Consider the following 16634-nt stretch of genomic DNA (forward strand, 5'->3'; position numbering starts at 1 on the left):
CCCTCGGGCGGGAGCGCCGCCGCGCTTCCCAAGCGGCGCACTTATCCAGTGCACCACCGGGCCGGCCCTCATATTATCTTTTAATTTTATTTTTCATGAATATTTTGAAGTACCCTCATGTAAGGGAGGAGGACTGTTTTGTTCTTTCCATCAAAGCAATTTTGTGAGGCGCTCCCCAAAGAGTCACAGATTGGAACCCTCTGAAGGGCCCCCCAGGGAGTGAAGAGTGGACTCAGGACTAGGACTGAGCCTCAGAGCGCCTCGAGTTTGGGGTTCTTTCACAGGGCACAGAACAGACTATCCCCTGCATGGGGGTCACTACTGAAAAGTGGACAGGGTCTCAAGGAAAGAGGGCAGTGTTTCTCCTCCTCTGTGTGAGAGAGGTGTGATGGGCTGACACACACGGGCCTGGCTCTGAGCCCCAGAGCTGCCCCCACTCGCCTGTCCACCCTGGGCATGTGCTCAGTCCCTCTGCACTTGCATCTTCATCTATATAACAGGAGTGAGTACGCCTCCTTGCCAGGTGGCTGGGAGGACCAAGGTCAACGGGCGGTGGGAAGCTTTAGCTTGGAGCATGCCACGCCTGCAGCTCTGTTTGTCAAGGTTTGCAGGAACAATGCTACAGACATTGATGAATGGGATAAAGCCTCAGAATGGATGCCTAGATTCATAGAAAAATAATTTCAGCCACTTGACACTATTTGAAAGGAAACAACGGCTACCCTCCCTTTCCTTCTCTTCTCTACGGACCCTGCATGAGGACTGCTGCCCACACTTTCTCTAAGAGCAAGGCTCTCTGGTGTCTGCTGCAGTTTGCACAGATGCTCTCCTGCCTCGCTTCTGAGACTGGAGGCTCTGAGGGAAGGCAAGAGGTCAGCTGAGAATGGCATGCTGCTCACGGTGAGCGGAGGGGAGAGGCCAACAGCCCTTTCAATGCCTGCCTGTGCAGAAGGAGAGGCACAGGAGGAAATGTTCCTGGCACTGCCATTCGCATCCCTGTCCATTAGTGCCCTGTCTTCTAATGAACAAATTTACACAACAGATGGGCATGACATCATTAGCCCTACAGAGCCAGTTCTCCCCGCAGCTCGGGGACCACCCCAGTGAGGCCATCGTACAAGCTGGGCAACACAAAGTGGGGAGCTGGGGAATGCCATTGGTGGCCTCCTTCCTCCCCAGACAACCCCATTGGCCCTTGGGATGATCTTTGCTGGTTTTAACGAAGCTAGGTCTTCCCTCCTTTGAGATCGGGATCCAGATCTAGGCTGAGCCAATCAGATGCTTGCAACCAGGAATTTGGAACAGATTCAATTTGTAGTCTGTAGAAGTTCTCTGCTGGTGGACCGGTTCCCGCTCACTGGCTGAGCGAGGCGTGGGAGCAACGCCGAGGGTTGCGATCCCGTTGCCGGTCCCCGGTCCGGTACGGGGGCAACACTGAGGGTTGCGATCTGTTGCCGGACACGGAAAAAGACAAAAGACAAAAAAAAAAAAAAAAAAGTTCTCTGCGGCCACACGCGCATCAAAATGGTGACAGCTGGTCTGCCAAAGAAAATCGAGGCAGAACTGTGCTAGTGAAGTGGGGACAGGGTGGGGGCAGAGAGTAACAGCAACTCTCTGCAACATGGAGCAGTTAGGGGAGCTGGGAGAAAACAGCAGAACTCTACTTAGTAATTTTATGGCAAATTAACAGTTGGAAAATATTCATAATACAAACATTCAAAATCTCAGCTCTACCTTGGGCCATAATATTATCATATATTAAACTGTCTGGGGTCCAAGAGGTGTCCTTGGCTACTTCTGCCAGGCCACCTCTGGTCCCAAGGCGTTCTGTAAGTGGGCCATCTCCAGTGTCCGCAAACAGTGAACAGCGTGCACCCAGGACACCTCTACACAGGGACCCTCACAAAATGACTGTTTAAAGTCCAACGTCCACCTTGCTTTAGGCAGATGTTGCTGCAGTGCTGTCCGGCATGCCATGACACTCATCTCCCTTTGTCACTATGTTCAGGCCAGGAGGTCTCCTAATGAGGAGAAGCACACAGCTCCTCGGAGACCAGGCCTGAGCTTCTATGGAGACCATAAAGGAGAGGTCAGCTTATCAGGCTTTCAAAGCAATCATCAGTAATGACAAAACCAGGCTCCCAGAGGTGTCCACATTCCTATAGTCCTATCTTTTATGAAATAATGAGGCCGCTAGCTTGATTTTAGCCTAATGCTTAAATAAAACACACCACCATTTTAGGTTACAAAATGAGCTTCCCGATGACAGCTCAACAAAAGCTTACTGTGTTTGTTTTTCTTCTCTGGTAGAGGAGGTGGCTTTTCTGGGTCACCCGTTGATGTAGGAGCAGTGAAGTCACCCACAAATTCGACAGGGGCTGAGGAACCTCCTTGCTGAAAAGGGAGGATAGCAGCAAAGGCTGTGAAGGGGATGCACTGGACTGGGGCTGGGTTCTGCAGGTCATCTTCAGAGATGTTGTCATACTGTGAGGGGTGCCGCTCATAGGACACCCTGCAGCCAGAGCTGTCCGTGGTTTGGGAGGCCGCACTCCTGCGCTTCTTCTCTGGAAGAGCAGGTGGCGTGTCTGTCTGCTGTCCTGGGGCCAAGGGCCCCTCTGGCTGGGGACAGATGCCAAGAGGCAGCTGGAAAGGATGGCTGAGGAATGGAGACCCAGACTCCCCCGAGGACTCCGGCAACGGGCTAAGGTTACAAGCCACTTGTTGAGGTATCTGGTCCACGTTAGAGAGGTCTTGCTGGAGGAATTCATAGTCGGGATCATAGTGATCTGCAGTCACAACAGGGAGAAAAATGCCTGTTAGCTGCAGGGCCCCACAGAAACTAACGGCCCCACCTTCTTGCTTCACCCAGTCTCACTCATGAGAGCAAGACGAACATGTCCCCAGTCTCACTACACCGGCTCTCACTTTATTTTATATTCTTCACTCTTTTCTCTGATAACAGAAGTAAAACAGGTGGAAATATGGCTGTTTGCTATACTATTTTTGTGCTTTCGTGTAATTTTTGAATTTCTTACTTAAAAAAAAGAAAATGACCACAGCAGAAAACACAGCAAACGATATTGAGAAAATAAAAACCACCCACAATCCCATAATCTAACTACAATCTGTATGGCTGTTTGCTATACTATTTTTGTACTTTCGTGTAATTTTTGAATTTCTTACTTAAAAAAAAGAAAATGACCACAGCAGAAAACAGCAAACGATATTGAGAAAATAAAAACCACCCACAATCCCATAATCTAACTACAATCTGTTTACATTTTGATGTATTTCCTTGAAAGTCTTTTTTTCCCTTCAAGGATTCATTTTTCAATAAACAAGCTGAGAAAACATTATGTACATGGACTTGGATTTTTCCCATTTATCGGTATATCATAAGTGACTTTTAATAGCTACAGATTATTCCACCAAATGAATGTATCATAGTTCATCTGATTTCCTACCAACAGGTAATTGGAGTGTTTCCACTTTATCATTATTCCTAATAATGTTGAGATTAATGTCCTCAGACAGAAATCTTGCTTTAAATCTCTGATTAGATTCTTAGGATACATTCTCGGGAATCTATTTCATGGGACACTGACAGCTTAATGCTCTTTAAGCACCTGCCGAGCTGCCTCACAGACTCTGGTCACCCCACGCAGCACACGTTCAGTACCAACCGACAAGGTCAGCCCAGGGCTTGCCTGCAACCTCTACCAAAAGTTGTCAGGGGCTCCCCCACTTTATTTAAAGCCCTGAGCACAGATGGCTTTTAATTTTGGAACAAAGAGTAAAATTACCCACTGACAGATTAAGCATAACAACAGTTACTGCTTCAATATCTACTCTGTGGTTTCACATTATTTTATTTAAACTTTCAACTTCCTTGAGAAGCAGATATTGTTATCCTCGGTCTGAGGCTCAGATGCTAAATAACTTGGCCAAGGTCATGGAGCCATTAATTGGGACTCAAAACCAGGACCACATGACCCCTAAGAAGCCACTGAGATAGGGTGAGACAGGAGGAGGCCCACCGCTCACCTAGAGTTTCACAGCTTGTGTTCCGGGAGCACTGTCCGCTGTCCCTGTCCAGAGAGGACAGCTGCTCGTCTGACTTGCTGAGCTTGCCTATGCTGCTGCAGGGGGACAGGCGGGGCGACTCTCCGCCATACGAGTGGCTGCCTCCTGACAGTCGCCTCTGTGTGTAACAGTCAACGTCAAAATCCTCATGTGGAAACATAAAAACAAACCCAAGTCACTTCTGAGAAATGGTGGCAGAGACCAGGGATGAGGCAATCGGCACATCTACTTAGAGAAGGAAATACCACCAGGTTCAGAAACCATCTTTGACGTCAGAATAAAATGACATGCATGGATGAGAAAGAAGTCCTGAGGACTGCCCTGAGTGTGTGGCCAGGGAGGGCCATGGGCCGGGCTCCAACCTCCCCGCCCTGGACCTCCATTACGGGAACTTCCCCCATGTCTTGGAGAGAGAAGGACGACTGAGAAGACGCCGACCCCGCAAGAGAGCGTCTCTGGACCTGACCAACACCAGGGCCTGAAGGCCAGGAAACTTCTTTCAGCTACAGGAGCCACACCCCTGTCTGCCTTCCCAGAAGGCACGGGGGCTGCGTTACCTGCCTATTAATCCCGACAGGTAGGCTGGAGCCGCTGGTGGCTCGACTCATGGGGGCCACCACAGCCACTCGGGTAGGAGACGGAGCTGACTGCCTTTTCTTGGGTGGCAACGCTGGTGGAGGACTGAAACAGACCAAAACATCCAGGCAAACCAAACGATGCAAACCAAAGCTCTTTAGGATGGCATGAGGGTACAGGCTGTGGGGGTTTTTCACTACTAGCTCTCCACAGCCAATTTTCTTAGTTCAACTCCTGCCCAGTCCCCTCCTGCCAAAATAAATCCTATGAATGCCAAAAGAATGAAAATCAGAACAACCCTGCCTTTCCCTTTCAAAATAAATCACACCAGGTCTCATGTGATGGAGGCCGACGGGCAGGTCAGAGGAGAGCTCAGGTGTGGGGAGGGAGGCCCGGGCAGGTGCGGGCATCATCCTGAGGAAGGGGCTGAACGCTGAGCTCTTACCCAGTCTGCGACACCTTCCTCTTTTGCTCCTTCTACCCATTATGTCATAAATAGAGGGGGAAGCTAGGAAAATAGGAAGATAATTACCTATTATCAACCACTCGAATGCCAGGTAAAGGGGGCTTGGGAGGTGCAATCTCCGCATCCGTGGAGTCTGGGAGCAGCTCGGTTGACTGCGACATCCCAGCCGTCTTGTTTAGAATCTCCACCTCTCGGTCTGTCAGGGGGAGCTCAGCCTGGCTGGAGAATTGGAAGGAACTTGGGGTCAGAGAAGGTCATTGATGGGAGCAAAACACACACAGGCCCGGGGAAGGCTAGAATGTGATGGCAGCGGTGTAGGGGTGGGGGCTCTGGGCACTGAGCCTGGGCTCCAAGTTGGAAGTGGGGTCAAGTCCAATTTGATCACTAACAAACTGCTGGGGCTTGGCCACATCCCCCAACTCTGCATCACAGTCTCCTCCCATGAAAATGGAATCCGTAGACCAGATGACCTAAAGTCTCTCTAAAATGCTCCAAACCTTCATTTTCTATTTTTACCCGGGGCTTGTAGTAGAAATTGAGGCAAGGCATTAAAACAGTCCATGTTGCCCTTAGTTTACTCTCTTGATAAAGCTACTACTAAAAAACCAAAAGTGCTCTCAAGTTAAATCCCCCAAATCCAAACCTGTAAAAGTTCTTTCTAATTATTGAAATGAAGTTGGCCAGGACAAGCACTAGTGTGTGTCACTGGACACACTCACACGTTCATCCTTAGAAACAGTCAGGTTGAATATTAAACATGAGACAAGGCAATGCTTCAAAACTTTGTGAAACATACACACTTTCACGTAACACGCAGTCACCCAGAACTTCCCATTGAAAAAGGAAGATGGGCCTCCAACAGCCTACCTAACATGCTGCCCACTGCCCAACTGGCTCCCATCCTCTGGCAAGTGCAGACCTTGCTGCCCAATGTGAACACTGTGGTGGGAGGGTTTAGAAAGCACTCACCCATCAGGTTTGCCAGCTGGGGAACTGGGCTTCACTGGGCTTGTTGGAGACGGACGCCCCTGCCTCTCAATGGTAAGTCTGACCAGCTCCTGCACCCCACACAAGAGAAAGGCGATGAGCAATGTTCATTCACTGCTGAGCTCTCACCAGAAGCTAGGCAGTATGTCTGACCTCCACCGCTGAGTCTTACTTTTCTGCCTACGTATTTCCCACACACCATAAATGCAAGGGTTATTTGCCTTAGGTAATCTGCGACTTCCCAAAATGTCCCCTTCCCTCCAAAAATACCTTCACAGAATGTCAAGAAGTTTCAAATGCTAAAGGCACTTCCTCTTGGAAGCGGGAAATGGTAAACCCCACTGTCTCACAATGACTAAGATTATCACACACGTAAGTACCCAGTACAACAGATTCCTAGTCAGTTTGTGGGGGGAAGAACTACGTTTTCAGTTCTCTAAAGCCACTAATGATCAAACCTCTGCTTTCGGTGGTTTTCCAACGTGAGCTGGCCATGGGTATGGCAGTAGCTGCTACTCTGAGGTGGCTGGTTGGGATCTTTGGCAATGGACAGGGAGTTAAAGGCATACTACCCAGCAGAGAAATGACTGTAGAACCATTAAAAGAGAAAAAGAAAGGAAAAAAAAAAAAAAGAAAAGAAAAGAAAAAGGAATTTCCAAATCATAGCAAAAAGAAAAAAAAAGGAAGAAGGAAGGGATCAGGCCTATTTGTTTTTGTTTTCTTTCAATTAGAATGCATCTTTTTTTTTTTTTTTTTTTGGTGACCGGTAAGGGGATCGCAACCCTTGGCTTGGTGTCGTCCGCACCGTGCTCAGCCAGTGAGCGCACCGGCCATCCCTATATAGGATCCGAACCCACGGCAGGAGCGCCACTGCGCTCCCAGCGCCGCACTCTCCCGAGTGAGCCACGGGGTCGGCCCATTTCTCACAGTTTGACGGGTTTTGAGAATTACATATACCTAAGTAAGCACCACTCAAAAAATATAGAACATGGGCCTGCCAGTTAGTTCATATGGTTAGAGTGCAGTGTTATAACACCATGGCCAAGGGTTTGGATCCCCATACTGGCCAGCCGCCAAAACAAAACAAAAAATGAAAAGCATTTCCATCACCCTTTCCAGTCAATCTACCCCACCCCAGCCACTCTTTTACTTCTACTATCTTAGATTACTTTTGCCTGTTCTAGAACTCGATATAAATGGAACCATATACAGTGCAGCATGTATACCTTGTATCCATCTTCTTTTTTTAAACAGCTTTATGGATATATATAATTCACATGACATAATATTCACCCATTTAAAGTATACAATTCAATGATTTTAGTCTGTTCATAGCGTTGTGCAACCATCACCACAATCAATCTTAGGACTTTTCATTCCTCCACAAAGAAACTCTGTACCCATCAGTAGTCCCTCCTCATTCCCCCTCAACCCTGCCAGCCTGGGGCAACCAGTAATCTACTTTCTGTCTCCACAGATCTGCCTATTCCGCCCATCTCCTCTTGGCTCAGCAAAAAGCGCCACATCTGTGTGTGTAGAAGTAGGTTGCTTCTTCTTACTGCTCAGCTGTGTTCCCAGGTTTACCACAATTTCTTTATCCATTCTCCTGCTGATGGACATCTGCAGGGGACCTACTTGTGCTTCATGAGGGGCTTCAGGCTTTCAGCAGGAACATCTACTTCTGAAGTTTTGGAGGAGGCAGCAACGGATGCGAGTGGGGAACACAGCAACATCTCCCTAGATCAGGGACTGCAAAGCCCCTCCAAACTGGAAAAATGCCACACACAAAAACTGCAACAGATGTTGCAAATAAGGTAAAAAAAAAAAAAAAAAAAAAAAAAATAAGGAAATGCACTTGCAGTTTTTGATACAATGCTTACCACAAAACAAGCTCCCAATAAATGGTAACATATGATGACAGTGATAATTATTAGAAGGGATCATCATAAATAGCAGCCTATCTGTGCATCATATTGTAGTTATATTGAAAAGTAAGCATGAGGTGATGTGCCCTTGAAAAGTTACTGTCTTTAGACCATGGCTTGGGAAAAAAGTAAGAACCACTTGTATAAGCAACTTTGCATTTCTATGCCTGTCAATAAAAGTTTACTGTTATTTACCACAAGTGGGAAAAGAGAAACGGTTGCAATTCTGTATCTGGTAGGCTGACATTAATACTTGTTTAGCCTATGCTTTGCTTTATTCATTGTGGCAGAATCAGGGCCAAAGAATGTATAGGTAAATTTTCAACATAAAAACTAGAAAAAAGATGAACACACCAAAAGAAGTATCAAAGAAGAAATTCACGAATGTAAATATCAATGGTTAGTAATCTTAAATTCTCCAGCTTAGACAGTGATAAAATCGAAACTTCCAGACCTGGTGGGTGGGAGTACTGGTTTGGACAGTCTTTCCACAGGATGACATATCTGTATACATATCAGAAGCCTTAAATATTTGCATTGTAAGAATTTTGCGTAAGAAAAATGTCATAACTGTATGCAAAAATTAAGCCACAAAGGATAGACATTACAGCATTATACATAATAGATAAAATTATTCTACTCAATATTCCATAATTAGATATTGGATAATACATACTGATTACATAAGTCATGATAGAACCAAACAATGCACCATTATATTGCCATTAAAAACAAAGTATACCAAGGTCAAGGGTTCAGATCCTCATACTAGTCAGCCATAAGAACAGACAAAAACACAAAGGTGTACCTGCCAGCCACCAGAAAACCCAAAAAACAAAACAAACAGAAAAACCCGAAGGTTACAACAAGTACACTTGATACAGCTTAGAAAGATTGCCCTTGGTGGTATGCTGGTATATACTGTATGTTTTGGAAACAAAAACAACTTGAGAATATATGTAATAGAAAAAATACAGCTATGAAACACCCCCTTATCTTCCTGTTTTTGTTTCTTTGTATTTTCTAAATTCTCTAAAATGGACACATTATTTCTGAAATATTAACTGAACAAAAACCCCCTCCAAAACTAAAGGCCTATCCATATAACCAGATTGAGTGCCACCCTTCTGCAACAGCTGATGCCTATTCTTGGAGTAATACGGAGAAGTGAGATCTCTAAGAGTCAAGTACTGGCAGCAGAAAGAAGAACCTTAATACTTTCCTGTTACCACAATTTAGAAGTGAATATTTAAGAAACAGTTTTCTAGCTGGTGCTACAGACAGGACAAGATGGAGGGAGCACAGACCATGTCATCAGAAGAAGGTCTGTCTCCACAGCAGTGGAGAGAGGAGAGAATGGAGAGAGTGGAAGTGGCCCCCTCACACCCCAGTGCCTGGAGGAGGTGGGAGAGGCAGCTAATCCCAAAAGCCTGTCACCAGGCCTCGTAGAAGAATGTCACCACCTCAGAGGGAGTCAAAGGGCCCTGCTTTTGGTTCACACTTCTTACAAGCAGAGCAGAAGGGATAGAGAAGCCTGCACATTTGCATCTGCTGTCGCAGGACAAACTCCACCGATTCTTTATGGATTCACAAGCAGTTATAATTAGACTACCATCCTTCTGGAGAGGCAGCTGTGGACTCAACTAATGAATGATGGCAAAAGAATCCTGGAATGACAGGCACACATGTGCAAGTGTGCACCCGAATTCCAGCATGACGCCATGACCGCAGTGCCTCTCCCCTCCACCAATTTGCTGGTACAGGCCTGAACAGTGTGGAAAGGGGCAGGCAGCTTTTATGACTCACCACCAACCTTCTTGCCTAAATAGAAGGTCTCAACCCGTCTTACCCATCACAGACAAGGAGGACCCTAAAATGCACACACACTCGGCCACCGTGCTAATCGCCTAATCCTGCTGAGAGCTGACCATTTGTAACCTGGCAAGAACCTAGTGCCTCCCAATGAAAGCAGAATTTCTGAGAGAGATGTCAGACTTTTTAATTCTCTTAAGGCACAAGTTAGGAAAGACTACAAGAGACTGCACTAGACTAGGTATGTGTCTACAGCCAACTATCAGTTCAATGAAAATCAGTCTTCAAAAGCCAAGAAAGGTATTTGGAAAAGTATCATTCTAAATACCTAATACTGTATTTCCATGTTCAACAAGTCAAAATACAGCTCTGGTGCTTAAGTAAGACAGAAACATGATCCCATCCACCTTCCCACCTTCTCCTTGCTACTGAGAGGAAGCCCCCTCACCCTCAAGAGGGTGTGCACTGCACAAGGAATGCGCTCCCTATGAGGTGCCCAACACCACACTGGCTCTGTCACAAAGGTTCCCAAGCCTCCAGGACTCACATGAAGGGAAACATAATTTCATTGAGAACACACCCATCTACACCCTGTGGCCCTCCATCCCTGCTCATGTCCCACCTGTCTTTCTTTGTCACTTTCTGGCCCTGTGAATCTCCTGAGTGGGGGAACCAGAGCCCAGGGAGACATATGTTTACGGACTATGACATAAACCCTCCACAGTTAGTTCTTCTGAAAAGTTCTTCAGATGCCTCAGATGAGTCTGGTCACTAAGTTCATGGAATATAGGCCAGTAAGGAGTTTCCTAAAGCTGCACAAGAAAATCACAGGGGTGTCCAGCCCCAGTGGGATTGTATTAGGGCAACAAAAAGGACCTTCCTTGCCCACTTCCCAAGTGGTAATAAGGGGCAGCTTCGGAACAGAGAAGTGCCTTCCTCTCCTCACACACAGTCGAGGAGTGGCAGAGTGCTAAGTGCTCAAGGCACAGGAGTAGACAGGGTGGCAATTAACTCCTGATGTCAGCTCCAGGAAGCTCAGGCCCAGCCTCAGGGCATTGGCTGGCATTCCTCGCACAGCCTAAAAACAAGGAGCCATAGTTGATGCCGAATTCTACCGCAGAAAGTAGGATGCTTCTGAGACTTGCCCAGAAACAGTGCCAGGCCGGGGGTGGGGGTGGGGATGGGGGCTGTGAGGCATGATTTTTAAAACTGGGCACCTTTGTATCCAAAATAATAAAGTAGTTGGGGAAAGAAGCAACAACTCAAATAATAAAAGCTTCTAGGAGTCACTCCCAAAAACAGCCTGTAAAGAAGCTTACAGATAACTGAAAGACTTTCTCTTGACTTTTGTAGCTTAGCAGCCAACCAGAACCAGCATGTGTGTCCAGTCAGAGGAGGAACTGCTGCCAAAACTCCTGGCTGGGACGGGGTGCAGCTCTGCACCCCACTGCCCTCGAGGACTGTAACTAATACATGCTTGGTGTAGTGCTTCATGTTAGCAGATTTATTAGAAGATATACTTACTGAACTACTCAGAAAGCAGGTTGGGAAGAAGGTTATTAGAGAAAAGAGAAGAGGCCGGCCGGTTAGCTCAGCTGGTTAGTGTGTGGTGTTGGTAACACCAAGGTCCAGGGTTCAGATCCCCATACCGGCCAGCTGCCAAAACAAAAAGAAGTGAAACAATCCCTGAGTTTATAATGATACTAAAATATAAACCCATTGGGCACCTTTGGAGTTTGCTAGAGAACAATTCATCAATCTGAAAATGGATAAATAAAATGAAATAATCAGGCATTTAACCTAACTTTTCTATTTAAAAAAAAACATAACCACATAGAGGAAAGAGAGAGATCTTACTTTAAGCCACACTTAATTATTTTAAAAAACAAAACAAAACAACCCTAAAAATCCTGAGTGTATGAAACTGAAATATAAGAGTGATGATTTTTTTGACTTATGAAAATATATCCCATGTATTCTTATAGGAAAAATTTCTCTGTCATATAATAAATTGGTTCTTTCCCTTTTCTTTTCCCTCTTCCACCCTCTCCTCCTCCTTTTTTCTAAAGCAGCAGAATACTTAAAAACTACTGGCATATAGTAAATACTCAAATACATGTTGAATAAAATGCACCTAGCCACGTAGCCATACGAAAAAGAATTTCAAGTGACGATAAAATGACTGTACATTCCTACTAGAATAATCTGAAGGACAAAAATACCTTCAAAAAATCTTTAGTCATTTTAAAATAATCATATTGATGGAGGTAGTTGGTGGTATTATTTATTGAGACAGTTTTGTTTCTATTGTGCGGAAAAAGCAAATGAATCATTATGTTAATGTTCTTGAAAACTGGGATTTTCAGTGTGTGGGGAACAAAACTAAGATATAAGTTTGATGAGGTTACGTAAAAATCCCTGTGGCTGTGCACTGGAAATATCAGTATAAATTCATGATGTGTTTTGTGTTAAAATTAAGCATGTATTTCTGAGCTCTATCCATTGGAGAGAACTAGAAACAGTGACCAACCAGCAGTAAATGAACAACCTTAGCCCTCAGATTGTGGTCTCTAAATACCATTTCCCAATAAGGGGACGTGGGAGTCCTTAAAAAAATGTCTGATTCCAGGTCTTTGGTAAGATACGTACAAGCTGACATATAACTCAATAATAAAAAGAAAACAAAAAAAACAACAATTAAAAAATGGGCCAAGGACTTGAATAGACATTTCTCCAAAGAAGGTATACAAATGGCCAATAAGCATACGCAAAGATGCTCAAAATCATTAGCCACTGTGGAAATGCAAATTAAAACTACAATGAGATACTACTTCAAGCCCACTAGGATGACTATACCAAAAAGACAGATAATAACAAGTGATGGAGAGGATGTAGAAAAACTGGGAACTCTCATACACTGCTGGTGGGAACAGAATATGGTGTAGCTGCTTTGGAAAACGGTCTGGCAGTTTGTCACAAGATCAAACATAGTTACTACATGACACAGCAATTGCACTCCAAGAGAATTGAAAACATCCACACAAAAACTTATACATGAGTGTTCATAGCAGCATTATTCATAATAGCCAAAGGGTAGAAACAACCCAAATGTCCATAAATAAATAAATAAAATGTGGTATATCCTCACAATAGAATATTATTTAGCAATAAAAAGAAATGAAGTATTAATATCTGCTTCAACAGGGGTGAAGCTTGAAAATATTATGCTAAGTGATAGAAGCCCACATATTGTATGAGTCCCTGTATATGAAATACCCATAACTGGCAAATCTATAGAAACAGAAAGTAGATTTAGTGGTACCTATGGCTGTGAGGATGGGAAGGAACAGGGTGATGGAGTGACGGGTAAAGGGTGTGGGGTTACTTTTCGGGGTGATGAAAATGCTCTAAAATTAACTGGTGATGGTTGCACAACTGTGAATATACTAAAAATCATGAAATCATACATTTTAAGTGGCTGAATTGTATGGTATGGGAATTACATCTCAATAAAGCTGGTACCAAATCATCTTCCTTCCTCCCCCTGCAAAAAACAATTATGTATAAGATGAGCCTAGAACATCTTTTCATACCCCAAAGTGAGAAAACATCAGACTTTTAGAGTCACATCAAAATGAACTCAAGGAATGACTTGAAGAAGCTTCCACTGGCCAAAGATGGAACTTGGGTGTCATTAAGAATAATAGCAGCACCACATGGATGCATTCAGCAAAATGTAGAATGTGAAAGACTTTCAGAAGCAATGACCATTTTAAGGAAACAAATAAGCTGCACAGAGAAAAATGAAGCAGAGGAACTTTACACATGTACTAACAAATTACATGGTATCAACTTTATTTTAATCCTGAATCAAAAAACAAACTTTTGAAAAATAGCAAATGACACCCTGCAGGCCAAATACAACCCTGGGCTTGTTTCTATAAGGCCCTCAAAGTAAGAATGGTTTGTAAAAAACAAAAAAAAAGAATGTGCAACAGAGAATGTATGTAGCCTAAGAAGCCTAAAATGTTTACTATCGGGCCCTTTACAGAAAAAGCTTGCCTTGTTCTAGAGGTATGTGCAAAGGTATCTGCGGGTGGAAGGACAAGATGTCTGGGATTTGTTTTCAAATAATCTGGGGAAGCAGGTTGGGGTAGAGAAGAAACAAGACTGGCCACAAGTAGATAACTGTGAAAGCTAAGTGCTGGGGCTTCATTATTCTCTTTTATCCTCATTATTTTCTTTCTGCTCACTATTTACTTTTTTGCAAATGTTTGAATTTTTTTCTGATAAAAAATTTAAAAATAGGTTGGAAAGGAATAAAGCTTCTTTGAAATATCAGCATGGCAGAGACATCTAGTCCCCCCACAATATCTGTTCTTCCTGATTTAATAATTTTTTAGCTGGGCACATGATCAAGTTCTGGCCAATGAAATGGAAGTGGAAGTTTTGTGAGGCCTCCTAAAAAGCCTCCTTAAATAGAGAAGGCACACTTCCTACTCTCTCATCTTCCTTGCTGGCTGGAATGCAGTCATGATAGCTGGACACTATGAGGTAGAATCCACGTGCTAAGGATGGAAGGAAAGCCAGATAGGGAAACACGCCCTTCACCATTTTGTGAAAATGTCACATTAGCCCCGGACTATCTCTGGAGTTCTAACACATGAAAGAGAAAAAGTTCTATATTTTAAAAGCCACTATTATTTTGGGGTTTCTTGCAGTCAAACCTAAACCAAACTGATATAATTGGGAAAAATTCCTTTCAAAAATGCTCGTTACACAAGTTGAGTCTGGTATATGAGCCCAATTTGGGGTAGTGAGGATTAAACGACAGACTGCACGTATTCCACAGAGTATCCCCTAAGGTTATCAATGTGAGAAGGCTTAAAAAAAAAATTTTTTTTTTTTGTCTTTTTTGTGACCGGTAAGGGGATTGCAACCCTTGGCTTGGTGTCATCCGCACCGCGCTCAGCCAGTAAGCGCACCGGCCATCCCTATATAGGATCCGAACCCGCGGCGGGAGCGCACTCTCCTGAGTGTGCCACGGGGCCGGCCCAAAAAAATTTTTTTTAATTACAAAAAGTTTGGGGTATATGTGTGATTGGAGGATGGGGAAATGATCTCTAGGCTGGAGACAGGATATCTGCAAGGAAGCTTGGACATCCCTACAAAGTCCGCAAAGAGAGCATGGCAGAGCCCAAGGTGAAGGGTGAGGAATTATACATCTGAGATCAGAGGGAAAGCCAAAATTTAATAGTAGAACTGGGAAGAGTTGAGGTGCTGGTTTCTAAAGGACAGACTGGGGTATCTCTTTGACCTTGAGCGGCTCAGTCCCCCAGGAGCCAAATCCTATGCTGGGTGTGGTTCCCAGAGAAAAAAATCAAGGGCCTTTAAATTTCTCAGACTTCCTTCCTTCTGAGAGTCACTATCTTTGAGCCACAGGCTCCTACTTGAAAAGCAGCTGCCAGGGCCAGATCAGATAACAGAGGTCTGTCTTTTGACCTGAGATTTGTAAGGTTATCTGGAAAATAGCCATGATCACTCAACTGTTCTAGAAATTAACATTTCTATAGTTAACAGTACTTACCCACTATTCACTGGGCACCTAGCACTTACCAGGTACTTTATATACATTATCTTACTTAATCTTTCCTCAAATCTTCAGAGTAAATATTTTATCTTTTTTTTTTTTTTAAAGATGACCGGTAAGGTGATCTTAACCCTTGACTTGGTGTTGTCAGCACCACGCTCAGCCAGTGAGCGAACCGGCCATCCCTATATGGGATCCGAACCTGGGGCCTTGGTGTTATCAGCACCGCACTCTCCCGAGTGAGCCACGGGCCGGCCCAGAGTAAATATTTTAAAACCTACTTGAAACTCAGAGAAGTAACTAGCCCAAGGTTACAGAGTTAACAAGTGGCATTTATGCAGGGTTCAAATGATAAATGGTACTACCCATTCAGGGACAAAGACAAAATAATCCTGTTTTAAAACAGTTTTTCAATCCTTTCAAAAAAAAAAAAAAAAAAGATTCCCTTTAACAACCAAATGAATTACTTGAAAGACAGTGAGTCAGTTTAAAGGAACGTGCCAACACTTCTCCTCCAAGTGGGATGACTTCATCCTGGTTAATGTATTTTATTCCCACATGGTGCCAGCTTCTCCCAGCTGAGTGAGGCTCTCTCACAGCACGAGGACGTGGGCTTTTAAGGTGTCCCAGGCCTGATGGGGACAGGGAGAGGCTGGAAGCCAGCTGGCTTGGAGGTGGGAGCACAGAATATCCTTTGGGCTGGACCCTGAAACTCCCTCATGGGAGGCAGCTGAGGGTGTTAAGTGCACAGGCCTAGGGGCCCAGCAGGCCTGGGAGTCAATCATGGCCTTGCCACTGACTACTGGTCTCCTTGAGCCTCAGTTTCCACACCTGTGAAAGGGACGCTTGTGCCTACCCCAGAGGGTTGTTATGAATATTGAGCTGGGGTAGTGCACACAAAGCACCCAGTAAATGTTAGCTGTTGTTACTATCTGTCATTAGTAACAAATGCCAACAACAGTCTCCTGATCATCTTCACTGTCCTGACTGACTCCAGCTATGAAAAGCTTCCAGTAATGCAGGCCAGTTCCTGCCCATCCTTCAGGCACTGGCCCGTCTCTACCTTGGGGAAGCATCTCTGTCCATCCTGAAAGGAAGGTCATCTGCATATTCTAGCAATACCATGTGCCGTTTTTTCCTTGTAGCACTTAGTACATAATGGTAAAATTTTGTGTGTGGTCCCCCCCCCCCCCCC

At 44.6% G+C, this 16634-nt stretch overlaps 1 protein-coding gene across 1 annotated transcript in view; it reads right to left on the bottom strand.

The window, feature by feature from the left end:
- Positions 1-2285: 2285 nt before the first annotated feature.
- The window catches only part of LOC103605897 (rap guanine nucleotide exchange factor 1-like), a gene marked incomplete at its 3' end in the record, with an annotated part of 108934 nt that continues 94585 nt past the window's right edge, over positions 2286-16634 (bottom strand). The window contains exons 8-12 of the mRNA XM_008590494.1: positions 6095-6183; positions 5192-5344; positions 4641-4764; positions 4045-4201; positions 2286-2786 (exon numbers count right to left, since the gene is read on the bottom strand). Coding sequence (XP_008588716.1) covers positions 2286-2786; positions 4045-4201; positions 4641-4764; positions 5192-5344; positions 6095-6183 — 1024 coding nt within the window. The remainder of the gene's footprint in view (positions 2787-4044; positions 4202-4640; positions 4765-5191; positions 5345-6094; positions 6184-16634) is intronic.

Source organism: Galeopterus variegatus, unplaced genomic scaffold, assembly GCF_000696425.1.
Source record: "Galeopterus variegatus unplaced genomic scaffold, G_variegatus-3.0.2 Scaffold6159, whole genome shotgun sequence".
Classification (NCBI taxonomy): Eukaryota; Metazoa; Chordata; class Mammalia; order Dermoptera; family Cynocephalidae; genus Galeopterus; species Galeopterus variegatus.